Genomic DNA, 14,217 nt, shown 5'->3' with positions numbered 1-14,217 from the left:
TTCAGGGGCCTGTGGTTGATGTTTCTCGGTTTGAGGGTTCGAGTACTGCAGTACATCCATGATAGGGTATTGCCCCTTCTAGATATAATTATGGATGGCTGTACCTTCCTAATATGAATAGCTTTCTGGCTGTGAATGGAAGGTGCGGCGTGCCGTTCTTTCCATATACAGTTCAAAAGACAAAGGAAGGAGCGACCACGGAAATAATACCAGGTAGCTGGTTCCTATTCCAACTATATTTGATATTTCATAAGTGGTTCATGTGAATGATACAGTTGCCCTTTCTATCCCCATCTCTTCAATACAAAAGGAATAACAAAAGAAATACTCCTTGTCAAGACTACCCCCTCACTTCACCTCAACCGTATCCGTAACACGTATTTTCCGATCATATCTTCCATCCCAGAGAACCTCCTGGCTAGGACTCCTCGCAGCATCCACCTCGGCTGTATTCTCAAAAACACCGGAGCCGTGGAAGATGCGGCCCTTGTTTGTGCGCCGGCCCGATGACTCCAGTCCAATGGACTCGGAGCCGTGCGAGTAGCTCTGGTCTCGGGTTGTGCGCTTCTCCTTGAGGAAGCCGAAGATGGTGCGCAGGGCGGGTAGCGAGAGGGCGATGATGGCGGCGCTGATCTCGGCGCAGGTCCAGGCGATGACGGGCGAGAAGTACCAGGTTGCGTCGGCTTCGTTTTCGACAGAGACGATCATGGAGATCATGCGGAAGACGGAGGTTCTGCTTGGTTAGTTGGTTGACTTGTATGGAATAGGAGGACTTACATGACGGCACTATAAAGAAGAACGGTTAGCAGTGAATATAATGTGGTGAGTTGGGTATACTTACAAAACTCCAAAGCACAAGATACCGAGCAGTGCAATCTTCCGCGTGATGCTTGCTTGGAGAGTCATAACGATTTTGATAGGGAGGAGCAGGATCAGCGAGTCGCAGGCAATCGTCAGAGCGCCCGTTGAGATGAAGACGATGCCAGATCCCATGCATTTCCCCTTTACAGTCTGATCCCACATCGCCTGGAGAGGGATGCACTGCAGCGCAATGATGAGTGTCTGCGCAACATATACCGACGTAATAAACGCAAAGGAGAGTCTGAGGTAGAGGATGAACTGCGGCATAGGGTTAATGCGTGCATAAAAGGCCAGCCCTGAGACACGACAGAGCCACAGGTTGAACATGTACACCATCTGAGTCGTGAAGAGCCATTTGTACATGTGGACCAGGTCCTCTGGGGATTCGAGCATCAGCGCTGCTAGATGGCGACCAGAGCCGTAATGCAGAATCATCATACACAGGCTCATAGTCGCCCAGGACACTAGCTACAGTCAGAGATGTTAGCAGGGGTAGCAGGGGTAGCAGGGGTAGCAGGGGTATTAGCAGAAGAGGCACTACTGCTAGAAGCTTACCTGCGCCATCACGATAAAGTAGTCATCCCATCCTATCTCTCGAACCAAGAACTTGCGAGCATAGAGACGCACAAGAACAACAACAAGGGACAGCGACGTGGAGAATATGATCCCAATGTACGCTGGCCGGCTGCGATCCGCTTCCAGATAGCCAGGAGGGAACTGTGAGGGATCCGCCATTTTCCTGGTAGCATCGAGTCCTGCTCAGCAGAGTATACAAGTATACAAAGGCCATCGTCGAGATAAATATCTTCAGCCTGGCAGCCGTTCCAGTCCTGCTGCTGCAACCAGCACAAAGGACCATATCAGGAAAGAAACCCTAAGGACACGCACCAATCCTCGTGATTCGTGCCGTTTGTACTTTTATCGCGCTAGAGGGGATTAAATTAAGGAACTGGATGTGTCCGAAACAAGGAGGAGTCTGGATCCCTCTGTACTTTGGCCATTGCCGGTGCTTTTTTCCGTATCCACTATTGATCCTGCTAAGACCGCGCACTCTAAGAGGTCCATCCCCTCGGCGCGGGTTACGTACAAGCCTCAATGGACTGGTAGACTGCGTGACATGAATACCTGGGATGGCTTTGGTCTACCATTCAACCAGCTACCCAGACAAGTGACAAGCAAAATAGAGTTGGGTGACTCCTCACATTTCGTTCGAATGATTTGGTAGGCACGGGCGAGTCTGGTCTAGAATATGGCCACCTGGCGGTCACTTAACCACTCGGGGCAAGAGATAAGCGACGCCGTTGGACTAGCCGTGCCGTTAAACTAGCATGCTGCTGGACTAGTCACGACGCCAACCAAAAAGACTGGGTCTTGCAGCAGCACAAGTCCGGGACTTTGGGCGTTTCTGAAAAAGAGACTGAATAGCCGAGGGTCTTAGCGAAGAGGCTTTGGTTGCGCCAAAGACAGACAATTGGGCCGATCAAGGCTTTTCGACCTGTCGAGTGTCAGCTCTCCTGTACCAAGCTTAACTGGCCAGCCGTTGACAGGCAGCTAGCGGTTTCACTACTGCAGCTAGCCATTTATATCTCTGTCCGGCTCGTGCCCTAACTGCAAAGGACAGCAGAGACTCCACAGTATCCACTCTCCGCATTGGCGGCACGGGAGGGGCCGCTGTCATATTGGATAGATGCTGATCAAGAAACAAGTACATTTGGTGCTTGCGCCTAAAGTACGGGGTAAACGGAGTACACTGGACGGTGCTCCTATTACCCCAGCACCCCCTCTTGTAGTCACTTAGTCGCTTGGGTGCCGTTCTTGTTGCTTTTTATTTGGACTTCGGTCACCCCGTCCAATATCCACCGTAGACATGTCGAATTCAGCGTCAAACGTGATGGCCATCATGGATGCGCCCCAGTTATTGTCCTTCTTGGACGCCCACCGTGTGCTAGTGTTTCTCGCTGGGGCCGTTGTGGTCCGTGTTCTCTGGAGAAAATACTGCACCTCCATCAGGGATATTCCTGGCCCCTTCTGGGCGTCATTTTCCAGCATCTGGAAAGTGTATCAGGTCTGGAAGGGCCACTCGGAGCTGGAAATTCTGGAACTGCACAAGAAACACGGTATGTCTCTCCTGTCATTTGATCTGGGAGCTTGCTCATATAGTATAGGCCATTTTGTTCGCCTTACCGACAATGAAGTCAGCGTGTCCCACCCAGACGCAGTGAAACAGCTTCTCCACGCAAACATTCCAAAGGTACATTATGACATGCATATCGATCTATATAACCAATTAATCTGAGGCTGCTAGGGCACATTCTACTCTGTCTTCAGCCTGCCTGACTACCGATATGTCAACCAAATGTCCGAGCTCGACCCTACCTATCACATCCACAAGACCCGTAACCTTTCCGCCGGCTTCTCCCTATCCAACATCACAAAGACAGAGCCCTACATCGACTCCGTGCTGAAACTATTCACCACCCGCCTCAACGACCTCAGCGACTCCAACACCCCCGTCCAGTTCCAAGACTGGTTCAGCTTCTTCGCATTCGACGTCCTCGGCGAAGTCACATTCTCCAAATCCTTCGGCTTCGTCGACTCAGGCGCCGACATCCGCAGCGCAATCGCAAACACCGGCCACCTCGTCTCCTACATCGCAGTCTTCGGCAACTATATCTGGTTCCACAACCTCACCCTGGGGAACCCCCTCTTCAGCCGCCTCGGCCTCCAGCCCAACTCGCACATCTTCGATACCTGTCTTCTCGCAATCGAAAGCCGCAAGACAAACCCCGAGCTCCGCCATGATATGATGCAGCGCTGGCTCGACGTCCGGGCTACCCACCCTGAGCGCATGAAGGAGGAAGATATCTTCGGCGCGGCCGTTGCGAATATCGGAGCTGGTGCTGAAACCGTGAGCTCCACGGCACAGGCTGTCATCTATAACCTGCTCCGGCGCCCGGACTTGATGAAGCGCGCCCAGGACGAGATTGACGCTGCAGTGGCCCGTGGAGAACTCTCGCCTTTGGTTCAATATAGTGAGGCTGCCAAGTTGCCCTTCCTCCAGGCTTGTGTAAGTGATCCCCTTTGGAAAGTGTTTAGTATTCTAACCGTGGTATAGTTAAAAGAAGCATACCGATTCCACCCCGGCGTCTCGCACAATCTTCCCCGTGTCGTCCCTAAGGAGGGAATAACCATTGCAGGAAGATACTTCCCAGAGGGAGTACGACTGCCCCCACCATATATATATGCCTTCAGGATATTAACGTAATCTAGGTCATCCTCAGTGTCCACCCCTGGGTCATCCACCGCAACCCCGACATCTTCGGCGCAGACTGCGAAACCTACAACCCCGATCGCTGGCTCCAGGGAGATACCAAGAAGATGGACTATTTCCTGATCCACGTACGTCTCCATTATTTATTTGATAGCATCTCACTGACTTGCCTCTTCCAGTGGGGCGCCGGCTACAACCAATGCCCCGGCCGGAACCTGGCCCAGTTCGAGCTCTCAAAGGTCCTCACGACTGTCCTGCGAGACTATGACATCGAACAGATTGACCCGAAGAAGGACTGGCAGTATGAGTCTCGGTTCCTGGCTGTTCCTTATGGATGGCCGTGTAGGATCAGGAGGCGTCAGGGGGTGTGATGGGCTTACGTTCTTGTTTGTTGAATATGTTAGTTAGGAACGGTTCTGTTTATTAATGCTAATAACTTTATCGATCAAACTGCCAGTTAATATATTTTCGACAGTATATATTAGTAAGGTAGTTTGTTTTTTTCAACCTTAAGTGAGCATACCACCCACCTGCATGCAGTAGCTGCGCTGGGCAATGCAGGCTCGCTCAGGCACAATATGCAGGCTATTTATAGACGATCGGCTTAAAAGCATTTAAGTGCTTACGAGGGAAAGACGAGGATGCTTCCTTTCCAGAATAACCGTTATAAAAACAAACGACATCATTGAATCCTCTAATAATCCGGTCCTCAAAAGTCAAATTGATAGCCTTGACGCCTATTTCCATTTACCTTACTCCTTCCATCCATAAAGCGCCTACATAAGCGCCTATCCATCGAAAAACCGTGCTATACTTCAAATAAATCAAGACCTAAATCCATGGTGATTGTACTCGTCGTTGCTGATCTCGCTCGAGACCTCTGACCAACTAGCAGGAGTGGCAGCTCCCCCCAAAGAACCCTCAAACTCACTGAGTACGCCATCCGACGAAGCGTCCACCGCAACATGACTGAAGTTGTCGGCGGTGGAGGGTGTTGGTGGTGTCGGTGCGCGATCCTGGGTGAAACGAAGGCCTTCTAGATCTGAAAATGGAGACCGAGCATCTTGCGCAGGTCCGCTAGCGGTCGAGTCAGGGTGAGCATAAATTACGTCCGAGAGGTTTCCCTCTGTGTGGCTAGATGAAGATGTTCCTGGCTGGTGTTCATCGGCCGATTGCCTGGACACGATTGAAGCCGACATGCCGTCTGATACTTCGGATACAGGAGTAAAGTCAGCAGCAGTAACGGATGAAGCACGGCTCCTCGGCGTTGGGATATCAAGTCGAAGCTTGTCTTGCTCAGGCACTGGTTCGGCATCGTATATCACCGTCGACTCTGCGGCCGGGGGCTCTGGCTGTTTACCCCGTTGCATAGGCTGCGATGCGCCAAGATCCACGGCAGTTGACCTTGCAGCAGAATTACCTTGGTCTTGGCTATCCAGGAGATGACCCCTGTCATCTACGAGCGTATCGAATGTTCCTAGTGAGCTGTTTGATCGCTTCTTATGGCGCTCCTCCAGGAAGCTTCGTCGTCGCTGGATCTCTTCTCGCGCTATCCGCCGTCGATCCTCGGCGGCCGGGCCCGGCTCTTCCGTCATAGATATATCATGCCGATAAGGAGAGTCAGCTTCGCCGGGATCAACTTCATCCCCAAGGTTGTGCAGCGTCATCGCCAGCTTTCGCCGCGAATTGTCCACCCATCGTCGGAACTGAGGTGATTCATAGACCGCGATGCCGGCGGCAACAAGCGCCGCCACACCAATGATGATTCCTACCACTTGTCAGTGCCCCAATACATGGACAGATAAGTCGTGCAGTATTAAGAGAGTGTATATGTGTTTCGGGAGTAAAGCAAGGCGCCTAGTTCATTCTTTCGAATAGGGATAGATCTCCATTCCAGAGCCATGCATCATCACTGATAAGCACACCGCCCGTCGGAGCAAGTATACAAGGCGTCCGAAGGAGAAGGCATCTAGATGGAAAATAACAACATACCCTTTGCAACTGGAGTAGGCATCTCGGCTTTGGCCAGTTCTATGGCACATTTAAGGCGTATCCGAGAGACTCCGTGTCGTAGGCAACCGTTTGATGTCAAGTCAGGCGGCACTCTGCGGCGTCTTTCCCCGCTGCGCCTCCACGTGATCCTATCGGCCCTTATCCACGTGCCCTAAGTTGCGTCCCCTTTCGGTATCCCGTGTTTTCCCCGCCAGGTCATGTCAACAACTTCGTCACCTCAAACAGACCGCGGACCGCATCTTCAAACAGCTTTACCCGGTCATCGATCTATTCTGTCGCTATGTCGCGTCAATCTACCATGCCTCAGCGTCCGTTGACGCTTACAGAAGAATTAGAGAAGCTGGAACAATCCATCACCCTTACGCTTCAAGGTAAACAAACTTCCCGACACGGTTTCTCTGCAGATAACTGATCAATGGGTTTTTAGAAATCGATCATAACTTCAGCCGTGCCCACCATATTGTCACTACTAGTGTTCTTCCCGTTGTTGAGCAATACTCTGAAGCCTCCCGCGATGTCTGGGATGGCGCAAAGGTCCGTCACCTGTACCCCAATATTGGAACTTAGACTCATTTGCCCCTCCAGTTCTGGAAGCAATTCTTCGAAGCCAGTGCCAATGTCTCTCTGTCTGGATATGAAGAAAAGCCTGATCAGGATACAACTGTTGAAGAAACCCTCACGGAAGATGACTCGGGCAACATCTCCCAAAGCAACCTCACCGAATCCGAATCCTACCAGACTCCGTCTAGCGAACGCATCGATGATCGGAAGCCCGATGATATCGATCTCACGTCTTTAAGCCTTTCACAGCACAGCACTCCGCGCGCTATGCATGATAATCCGCTCAACGATTCGACCGTGACCTCCTCGATCGCACATCCATCCCCTTACGGTCAACCCGAAGGCGATAACAATCATGACTACGACGACGACTCCTACCTTCCAACCACGCCCGGAAAACAGCCATCGCGCGGATCCCACCACCAAGTTTACAACGACGATCTCATGTCCTCGTCCCCCTTCATCCCACCCGTATCCCACGAGAAACCCCACTCCGCTACCCAAAAGGGCGCCGACCCTGTCTTGCACCATCTCAACGACAGGACCTACCGCGTTCAAGCCACGCCCCTCGGGAAGGGCTACGACGCCACTCGGTCTCGGTTCGCCGTCACGCCAAAGGCTTCGGCCACAAAATACGCCTTCGAGGACTCCCCCATGTCCAGCCCCGAGCCCGAAGCCCCGCAACTCAACTCAGAACTTTTCTCCTCCCCGCTTAAACCCCAGACCCCAGGTACGGGCCGCAAGTCTCGCCCCAGCGGCAACCGGCCACGCGGCACTCCAAAGCCAGGAAGAAGTGTTCTCACACCGGCCAAGGGTGGTTTAGGCAGCCACAACGACTGGGACAGCGACGATGACCAGTTCGGCGATGAGGCCGAAGATGAACTTGGCCCTAGCCCGCCCAAGACAATGCAGTTCCATATTCCTCAGAGTCGGCTTATGAAGACACCAGGTTCGTGAAATCCTTACCTGCCCCCTTTGGTCATTCTAGGAACATGTTTGCTAACGTCAGGTGAAACAGCCAAGGAAGCTTCAAAACGAATTGTCGAACAACTGCTTTTCACGGCTGGTGCGAACGACACCACTGAGGAGCTAGGGGAGGACCAAAGCCCGAGCGTTATTCGACGGGTAGAGAGACTTGAGGACGATACTTTCTAATTTATAGCGTAGTACATAATATATTACTCCCGTGGACATGTATAAAGACGAGATACACAAATACAGAAGTACACATTTGTTTACTGATGTATAGCTACGATACTCCAAATTGAAAACAAACAGCAGACTCATTAAAGTCACTCTTTATTCATATCCATACGTTGATAAAACTCAATGTTGCTATTCTCAGCCACCGCCGTAACAACACGAAGGCTAACCCTACTCTAACACAAGCTAACGCAGTCCAAAAAAGAAGCGGGCAACACAGAATACATAGTAACTAGGTTACCATATATCCGCATCGACCGACAATAGAAAGGTAGTAAAGGGGAATCTTCTAAAAGTTTTGAGAACACGCATACACCACACCACCAGAAACTGATAGGGAAACTAGCTTCGAACCTGCGGGATCAAATGGAGGGCAATCAAAATAGCACGCAAGTAATGGAAAAGATACATGAAGGGTATCGAGAGTGAGGCGCTGATCATCAGAAGTTCGAAGGGGGTTTTTTGCCCTTTGCGGGAGTGCGCGACAGTGTAGACATCGCCATGTAGAAAAGTAAGGAAAATAGGGTGGACGGCCGCCCCTGATATATACATGCTGTCGGATTCGACGAAGCTCGGGGTTGTTTTTAAAGGCCAGTCGCGAGGGAACATGGAGGGCGAAAAAAGCAAATGAAAAAATAATGGCCATCAAATCAGGCGGAGTTGGGAACTGGCAAGACAACGCCGGTCAATCATTAGGCGTTGTTCTGCATGCCCATGAAAACTTCCTGGCAGTTGTCCACCAGGAATTTGACCACCTCGTTCTTCTTCTGGACATCCGTCATCTCCCGCGCCAAACTCTGCGGCCTCATGATGGTGGGTGCGAAAACGACGGCAACGTTCTGGCTGGTCATCAAGTTTTCCTTCTCTCGCTCGACAACACGCTTCAAGTGAAACACGAGGAATTCGAGCACATCCTGATGGACACGCGGCAGCTCTCCGAGGCTCTTCTGTAACGTTTCAACCCTACCAGAGTGCGAAGTAATCTCTCCCGTTTCAATGATTTTCTCGTATACATCGTACGTGATCAGGGGCATCGGTAGCTTGCGGAAATACTGCTTAAGCGCCGACGTCACTGCATGAATATCAAGATCCGGGTCTGAAATATCATAATCCTGAGGAGATCGCTCAAAGCCTTCCCGGATTGTCTGGATAGCTGAGCTAGCACCAGATTTACGGTAGATGCCCTCCATGTCCATGCCTGTTTTTATAGTCAGCTTGCTGAAATTAGAATGGATGCCAGGGTAATATACCTCGTAATTCAACCTCCTGGATACAACGGGTGATGATACCCGGGATGATGCTTTTCTCATGCTCCATGCGCTGTTCCAAATCGGTTCCAAAGAGCCCTACAGAGGATATATTAGCACGTGGAATTAACAATGAGAAACGCTGTCGTGGACGTACCTCCTGGTGAGCCTTCAGAGAGCGTTGGGACACTATCAGTGGTGGGCATCCTCGTCCCTCCCTGTTTGCTACGCTGGTTTCCGAAAAACCCAAAGCCTTGGCGACTGGGATCTTGTGTTTGGGAGCGCGGCAAGGTAGTGGCACCGTCTGCCCCACCAGCATTGCTTTCGCTAGACATGAACGCTCCTTTGATTCCTTTCGTAACGCCTTTGGCGACGTTCTGGCCTCCCTTTTTCCAGTTGAACTTGCGGGGTTGTCCTTTGCGGATGCTGACAACTTGGGGACCCGGGACAACGGTAGCAGGTTCAGCCTCTTCGGACATGTTAGGAGCTGATGCGGATGGTGGCAAATCGCCTGCAGCCTTCAATGCATCAATTGAAGATAAAGACTTCTCCTTGCCGTGCGAGTAAATTCCAAGGCCATTGGTTCCACGACCTCCATCATTGTTGTTTGCCTTGTAAAGCTCCTGGATTTGATGCACAAGCTGGTTGTTCAATTCGGCTAGCTGGGCATTCTTCGACGAAAGTTGCTCAAATTCTTGGAAGCTCTTATCCTTCATGCGGTTAGTCTTCGCAAGCTCCTCGGTAGCCTCGTTGCGCTTCTGAATCAATTCTTCGATCTGGGGTGTGAACGAATCTTTCAGACTCTGGATGGATTCGACGAAGTCTCGCAGAGCCTTATTGGTGAGTTTGCTCACATCGAGAGGACCACTATTTCCGCCGCGCTTTTCGGATTCTAGGTGGTCGGTCAAAACGCTGAGCTCCCTCATAACGATTTCCTTTTGGGCATCCAGAACCACCATGGTGGAACGCTTCTCGTTCAATTCGGTGTTGACCTGCTTCACGTCCGCGGCGGCTCTTATAACAGACTCCATCTCTGCAATTTTTTGATCCCGTTCTTGAACCCGTTGACTCTCCTTCCGTAGCTCATTGCGAAGCCACGTCAATTCGTCTGTGTCTTTGTCTGGAGAATCGGTCCACGCATTAGCACCATTCTGTTTCGGCGAGGATCCGTTGACAGGCGCTTTAGACCACTTAGGATCCTTCGACGACAATCTCGAGCCTTTATCGCTATAGCTTCGGCCATGTCGCACGGAGTTGGACACGCGGCGGAGGAAAGACTCACTCGATTGGGAGGGATGTTCATCTGAGCCCATAATCCGCGCCATATCTTCGTCCATAGAGAAGTCGCCCCCACCGCTATAACGCAGAGGAGAGGTCGGGGTACCCTGGTCGGCAGAGCGGAATCCCCCTGGCGGCTGCGGCGTGCTAATTGAATTCGGACGCGCGCGAGCTTTTGTTTGATCATACGAATCGTTACGCTGGATACGGGGCGACCCGCCAACTTGAGGGGTGCCTTTGTTGAGGGCATCCCCAGACCTTTCACTCCACCGGTCAGTTGGACTGACTGAGCTTGCACCGGGAGACCGTGTGAGCTCTTTCCGAGGGACCTTATTATGTCTGGTCTCCAGCGAATCGCCTCGTTTAGGGTGAGCAACTCCAGCCGAGTCCGAAGACCCTCCATGGTCATGTAGACGGCGAAGCTCGTAAGATGGGCGAGTAGGTAATGTAGTCGAACTCTCTACTGCTGTAGATCTTTGAGAATCAAGAGTCGAACCGTCTCTTCCAATGGTTGTTGACGACTTGCCACTCTCCAGCGCGGATGAATAAGATCCAGCCCCCTTATGCCCCAGTGGGATGTCCGATCTAGAACTCCGGGCAGAGCTTGACCTTGCCGCTCTATTCAAAGACTCCTCTTGGCGCCAGCGGTGGGATTCGGACTCTGGGCGATCACGACCTTTCTCCTGGTAGGCAATGTGGGGAGAGGAGCTCTCCGTCGGTAGGCGCTCTGGGGACCTAGTGCGGCTACTAGAAGTGTCACGAGGCGGTCGCTGTTCTTCCGAAGGATCAAATGCAAGAGGAATTAGGAACTCTCCCCCGTCTGCATCGGACTCGGTAGGCACAACAGAGTGTCGGTTGCTGCGGTATGTGCTTGACGGTAGGATCAAATTATCTGTTGAGGCGGAGGAGGCCAGTTAGTTAATTGACCTGCCATCAATGTATCATCTGGACGTGCTTACCCTGATTCTCAGTAGTAGTCGAGGATTTCCCTGCGTCCAGCGCAGGCACTGCCTTCCGAGAGCCAATCTCTATGGTGGTATCACCAAATCCATCAATGTCGACGTCATCGGCGGCTTGTAGCATAGAATCAGCTTCCTCAGGGGGCAGCGAGGGGAGCGATTTGTCTAGCTTCACGTTGGGACTGGCGTGCTTCTTTGCAGCTATTGTACGATTTTTTTTCCTGCGTCGTTGCATCAAGGACTCGTGACAATCCATACAAAATATTCCCTGCGACGTTCGGGCATAGCGTAGGTTCTCAATTTTTCTTTTGCAGTTCCGGCATCGAAAGCATTGGGCACAGAACGCTTGCTCGCCGGTCAAGATAGCCAAGTCCTCGATCTTATTTCCACATGAACTGCAGCTGTATGTACAGTTACTGCAGATCAACGACCCGTCACCGAGAAGGAGGAGATGCGCGTCCGAGTCTAGTAGCGTACTGCACGAGCTGCAGCGAAAACAGTCTATATGCCATCGGTTTCCGGCTAGAATAGGGCGCAATCAGTAAATTGAACAGAAGAAACAATCCAAATCTAGAACCTACCTAGTTCAAAGGCCTTGCCCTCTTCCAAAATCTATTCAAGTCAGCACCATCCCTATTTCTTGGTAGGTTTTTTTTTTTTTTCTTTTTTCCAGTGGGCGCTTCATGCATACCTCTCCACAACCCTTGCAAGGGAACGGGATATCCTCCTGCTCCATGGGAGACTCTGGAGGGTATGAAGTGGGGGACTCCATGATGAGTTCCACTTCCAAGCGGCGCTCAACAAGAAGTATGCAAAGACAACGGCGACGAGATCACCGCAATGCTGCAAGACGGAAACGGTAGCGACAGATGACGGAGTACAGGGCGCACAAGTGATCGGTCGAACCAAGACTATTATTCATCGATGGTTTAAAGCGAGGGGGTCGGGGTCCAGCCACACATCCGCCGAAGATAGAGAGTTTGCGATTTGAGGCACAAGAAGTGAGCCCCTGGAATGACAGCAATCGAGCGAGGGCGTACGACAGGCGGTCGGGAGGGGGGGCGGTTTGCGAGAGAAAAAGGACACGGGGCCCGCGCCTGGAAGGGACGCAATTCGCACGGGAAGGATGAGATGTTGTTTCTGCGGTCCTAGCGAGCCGAGCAAAGCTAAAGAGAGACCAGGATTAGTAGTCGGCTAAGCATCAGCATGGCGAGAGAGGGATGGCGGGACGAAGGGCGAGGCAGGAGGAGGGATTAAGGAAGGTGGAAGGTATGGGGGGAACCAAGAACAATTGGAAGAACAGGGGGGCCAGAACGGAGGAGGGACTGAGGGGGGCCGAACGCCTGGACTGGCTGGACTGTACCATACACTTGAACACCTGTCGATCGCAACAGGGATGCTGTCGCAGATGGAGGCGATGGGCAAGATCGCAGAGTCGACCCTAGCAGCAAGACACAACGAAGAGTGGAGGGCCGACGGAAAATTAATCGGATTAAGAGGTTGAGGCAGGAGAGGAGTCCATGCGAGAGCTGGATTGAAACAGAGGATTGTTTCAGATAAACGCGGCGGGCGGGATTAATTCACCAAAGCCCCTCGCCAACTCACTGCCCTGCATAAATACTGGGCGCCGAGTCGGTGCGCAAAACAATGATACGGCAGTTGCACTGTGATAATGCCCTGGTTGTTATTACTCTCGCTCTGCCGTAGGACGACAGGATTATTAGGGATGGCCAGCAAGCAGTTCATGAAACTACTGTATACAGAAGATGCGGTGTTACGCAGCCATAATTTCTGTATACCCACACCTTGCTGCCTCAGGCATGTATATACTTGCTCCCCAAGAGCCCCCTGAGATTATAACAACCGAAGGAAAATGTTGCAAAATAGTGGTACGATCCACCAGCAATCTTACTGGCACCGCCAAACAAGCGCGATACTCTTATGGGCGCTCTTTGTATAAGGACTTGCAAGGACCTCATTGTCAACACCCACCGACCAAAAACGGTCTCACTTTCAGATCCTCAGCGGTCCCATTCTTGTTGCGATGAACATCAACTGCAGCATCTCGTTGGTGCCCGGTCCATGCATGTCTCAGGAGACGACTGCGGGCAGTAACAAAATCAGAAACCCGTCGACATATTTGCGGGTTGGCGTCAAGGATAACACTTACAAACCCATCACTCTGAATCGACGACCTCTCAACCCCCACCTGATATGCAGTGCATACTAATAGAGCTAATCGTGAATAGGTAAATGGTCAGGCATCGTATCAGAAACCACCACCGCGGGACTCGATCCATGCCTGCCACATGTCCTAGCGGACGGTGTTTCGGTGATTGGGCTCGTGAATTTGGACTCTGAGCGCCCCGAAGCTTTCAACTGTGTATTAACTGCTTGGCCGATATTTAAGAGCCCAGACTCTCGCCTTCCAGTTGAGAGCCTAGCTCTATCCCGGCACCTGACATACTGGTTTACTGCCGGAGTGTCCTTCTAGGGCCCACAACTACTCAGGTATGGATGCGGGAGAACGTGCACACACAATGCTGGGGTCTTTCAGTGACATTCCTCAGTTCAACGTCCAGGAAACGCAGTTGCACGGTGTCCAGTGCCTTGACCAAACCCCCTAATGGACGTATATTAAGAACTTACCAAGAGTCAATATCTGTAATTCTCTTGCATATTTCTTGTCAGATCATTTTTCGTTTCTCTTTAGTTCAATGGCACATGTTATCCTGGAAACATGTATTTCACTCAGTAGTTGAAGCAGGAATGGCTCTGCTGGGCAAACGTAACTGAAGTGAGGTCCAGCTTCAGGTGAACTGGT

At 51.6% G+C, this 14,217-nt stretch overlaps 5 protein-coding genes across 5 annotated transcripts; 2 read left to right on the top strand and 3 right to left on the bottom strand.

Annotated features, from left to right (window-relative positions):
* Positions 1-348: 348 nt before the first annotated feature.
* Positions 349-1,596, bottom strand: ASPVEDRAFT_121053 (uncharacterized protein; the record flags this gene model as incomplete). Its single annotated transcript, XM_040805850.1, has 3 exons — positions 349-733; positions 842-1,329; positions 1,417-1,596. 3 exons carry the CDS (start codon positions 1,594-1,596, stop codon positions 349-351), a joined length of 1,053 nt encoding a protein of 350 aa, XP_040663008.1.
* Positions 1,597-2,487: 891 nt separating this feature from the next.
* Positions 2,488-4,509, top strand: ASPVEDRAFT_36655 (cytochrome P450). The gene is made up of 6 exons (XM_040811255.1): positions 2,488-2,978; positions 3,027-3,112; positions 3,167-3,928; positions 3,977-4,078; positions 4,132-4,260; positions 4,312-4,509. The coding sequence occupies exons 1-6, from the start codon at positions 2,729-2,731 to the stop codon at positions 4,501-4,503; spliced, it is 1,521 nt and encodes a 506-aa protein (XP_040663007.1). The 5' UTR covers positions 2,488-2,728; the 3' UTR covers positions 4,504-4,509.
* A 447-nt stretch (positions 4,510-4,956) lies between these two features.
* Positions 4,957-6,200, bottom strand: ASPVEDRAFT_183745 (uncharacterized protein; the record flags this gene model as incomplete). The annotated part of the gene is made up of 2 exons (XM_040808914.1): positions 6,125-6,200; positions 4,957-5,900 (listed from the first exon to the last, which is right to left on the bottom strand). Exons 1-2 carry the CDS (start codon positions 6,144-6,146, stop codon positions 4,957-4,959), a joined length of 966 nt encoding a protein of 321 aa, XP_040663006.1. The 5' UTR covers positions 6,147-6,200.
* A 111-nt stretch (positions 6,201-6,311) lies between these two features.
* ASPVEDRAFT_36653 (DASH complex subunit ASK1) lies at positions 6,312-8,001 on the top strand. The gene is made up of 4 exons (XM_040811254.1): positions 6,312-6,516; positions 6,573-6,679; positions 6,731-7,655; positions 7,725-8,001. The coding sequence occupies exons 1-4, from the start codon at positions 6,444-6,446 to the stop codon at positions 7,859-7,861; spliced, it is 1,242 nt and encodes a 413-aa protein (XP_040663005.1). The 5' UTR covers positions 6,312-6,443; the 3' UTR covers positions 7,862-8,001.
* Positions 8,002-8,297: 296 nt separating this feature from the next.
* On the bottom strand, positions 8,298-12,479 carry ASPVEDRAFT_282204 (putative Rho GTPase activator Rga). Its single transcript, XM_040810088.1, has 6 exons — positions 12,085-12,479; positions 11,975-12,005; positions 11,394-11,915; positions 9,314-11,326; positions 9,160-9,255; positions 8,298-9,107 (listed from the first exon to the last, which is right to left on the bottom strand). Exons 1-6 carry the CDS (start codon positions 12,163-12,165, stop codon positions 8,602-8,604), a joined length of 3,249 nt encoding a protein of 1,082 aa, XP_040663004.1. The 5' UTR covers positions 12,166-12,479; the 3' UTR covers positions 8,298-8,601.
* Positions 12,480-14,217: the final 1,738 nt, after the last annotated feature.

This window comes from Aspergillus versicolor, assembly GCF_001890125.1.
Source record: "Aspergillus versicolor CBS 583.65 unplaced genomic scaffold ASPVEscaffold_1, whole genome shotgun sequence".
NCBI lineage: Eukaryota > Fungi > Ascomycota > Eurotiomycetes > Eurotiales > Aspergillaceae > Aspergillus > Aspergillus versicolor.
The sequence above is the reverse complement of the archived record's forward strand: the minus strand, read 5'-3'. Positions and strand labels throughout refer to the sequence as shown.

Coding starts and splice junctions, on each gene's coding strand:
- ASPVEDRAFT_36655 (XM_040811255.1), top strand. CDS start 2,729: ATGTCGAATTCAGCGTCAAACGTGATGGCCATCATGGATGCGCCCCAG. Junction 4,079..4,131: donor GAAGATACTTCCCAGAGGGA/GTACGACTGCCC, acceptor AACGTAATCTAG/GTCATCCTCAGTGTCCACCC. Junction 4,261..4,311: donor TGGACTATTTCCTGATCCAC/GTACGTCTCCAT, acceptor TGCCTCTTCCAG/TGGGGCGCCGGCTACAACCA.
- ASPVEDRAFT_36653 (XM_040811254.1), top strand. CDS start 6,444: ATGCCTCAGCGTCCGTTGACGCTTACAGAAGAATTAGAGAAGCTGGAA. Junction 6,680..6,730: donor ATGTCTGGGATGGCGCAAAG/GTCCGTCACCTG, acceptor TTGCCCCTCCAG/TTCTGGAAGCAATTCTTCGA. Junction 7,656..7,724: donor TCGGCTTATGAAGACACCAG/GTTCGTGAAATC, acceptor CAGGTGAAACAG/CCAAGGAAGCTTCAAAACGA.
- ASPVEDRAFT_282204 (XM_040810088.1), bottom strand. CDS start 12,165: ATGGAGTCCCCCACTTCATACCCTCCAGAGTCTCCCATGGAGCAGGAG. Junction 12,006..12,084: donor CTTGCAAGGGTTGTGGAGAG/GTATGCATGAAG, acceptor TGACTTGAATAG/ATTTTGGAAGAGGGCAAGGC. Junction 11,327..11,393: donor GACTACTACTGAGAATCAGG/GTAAGCACGTCC, acceptor CCGCCTCAACAG/ATAATTTGATCCTACCGTCA.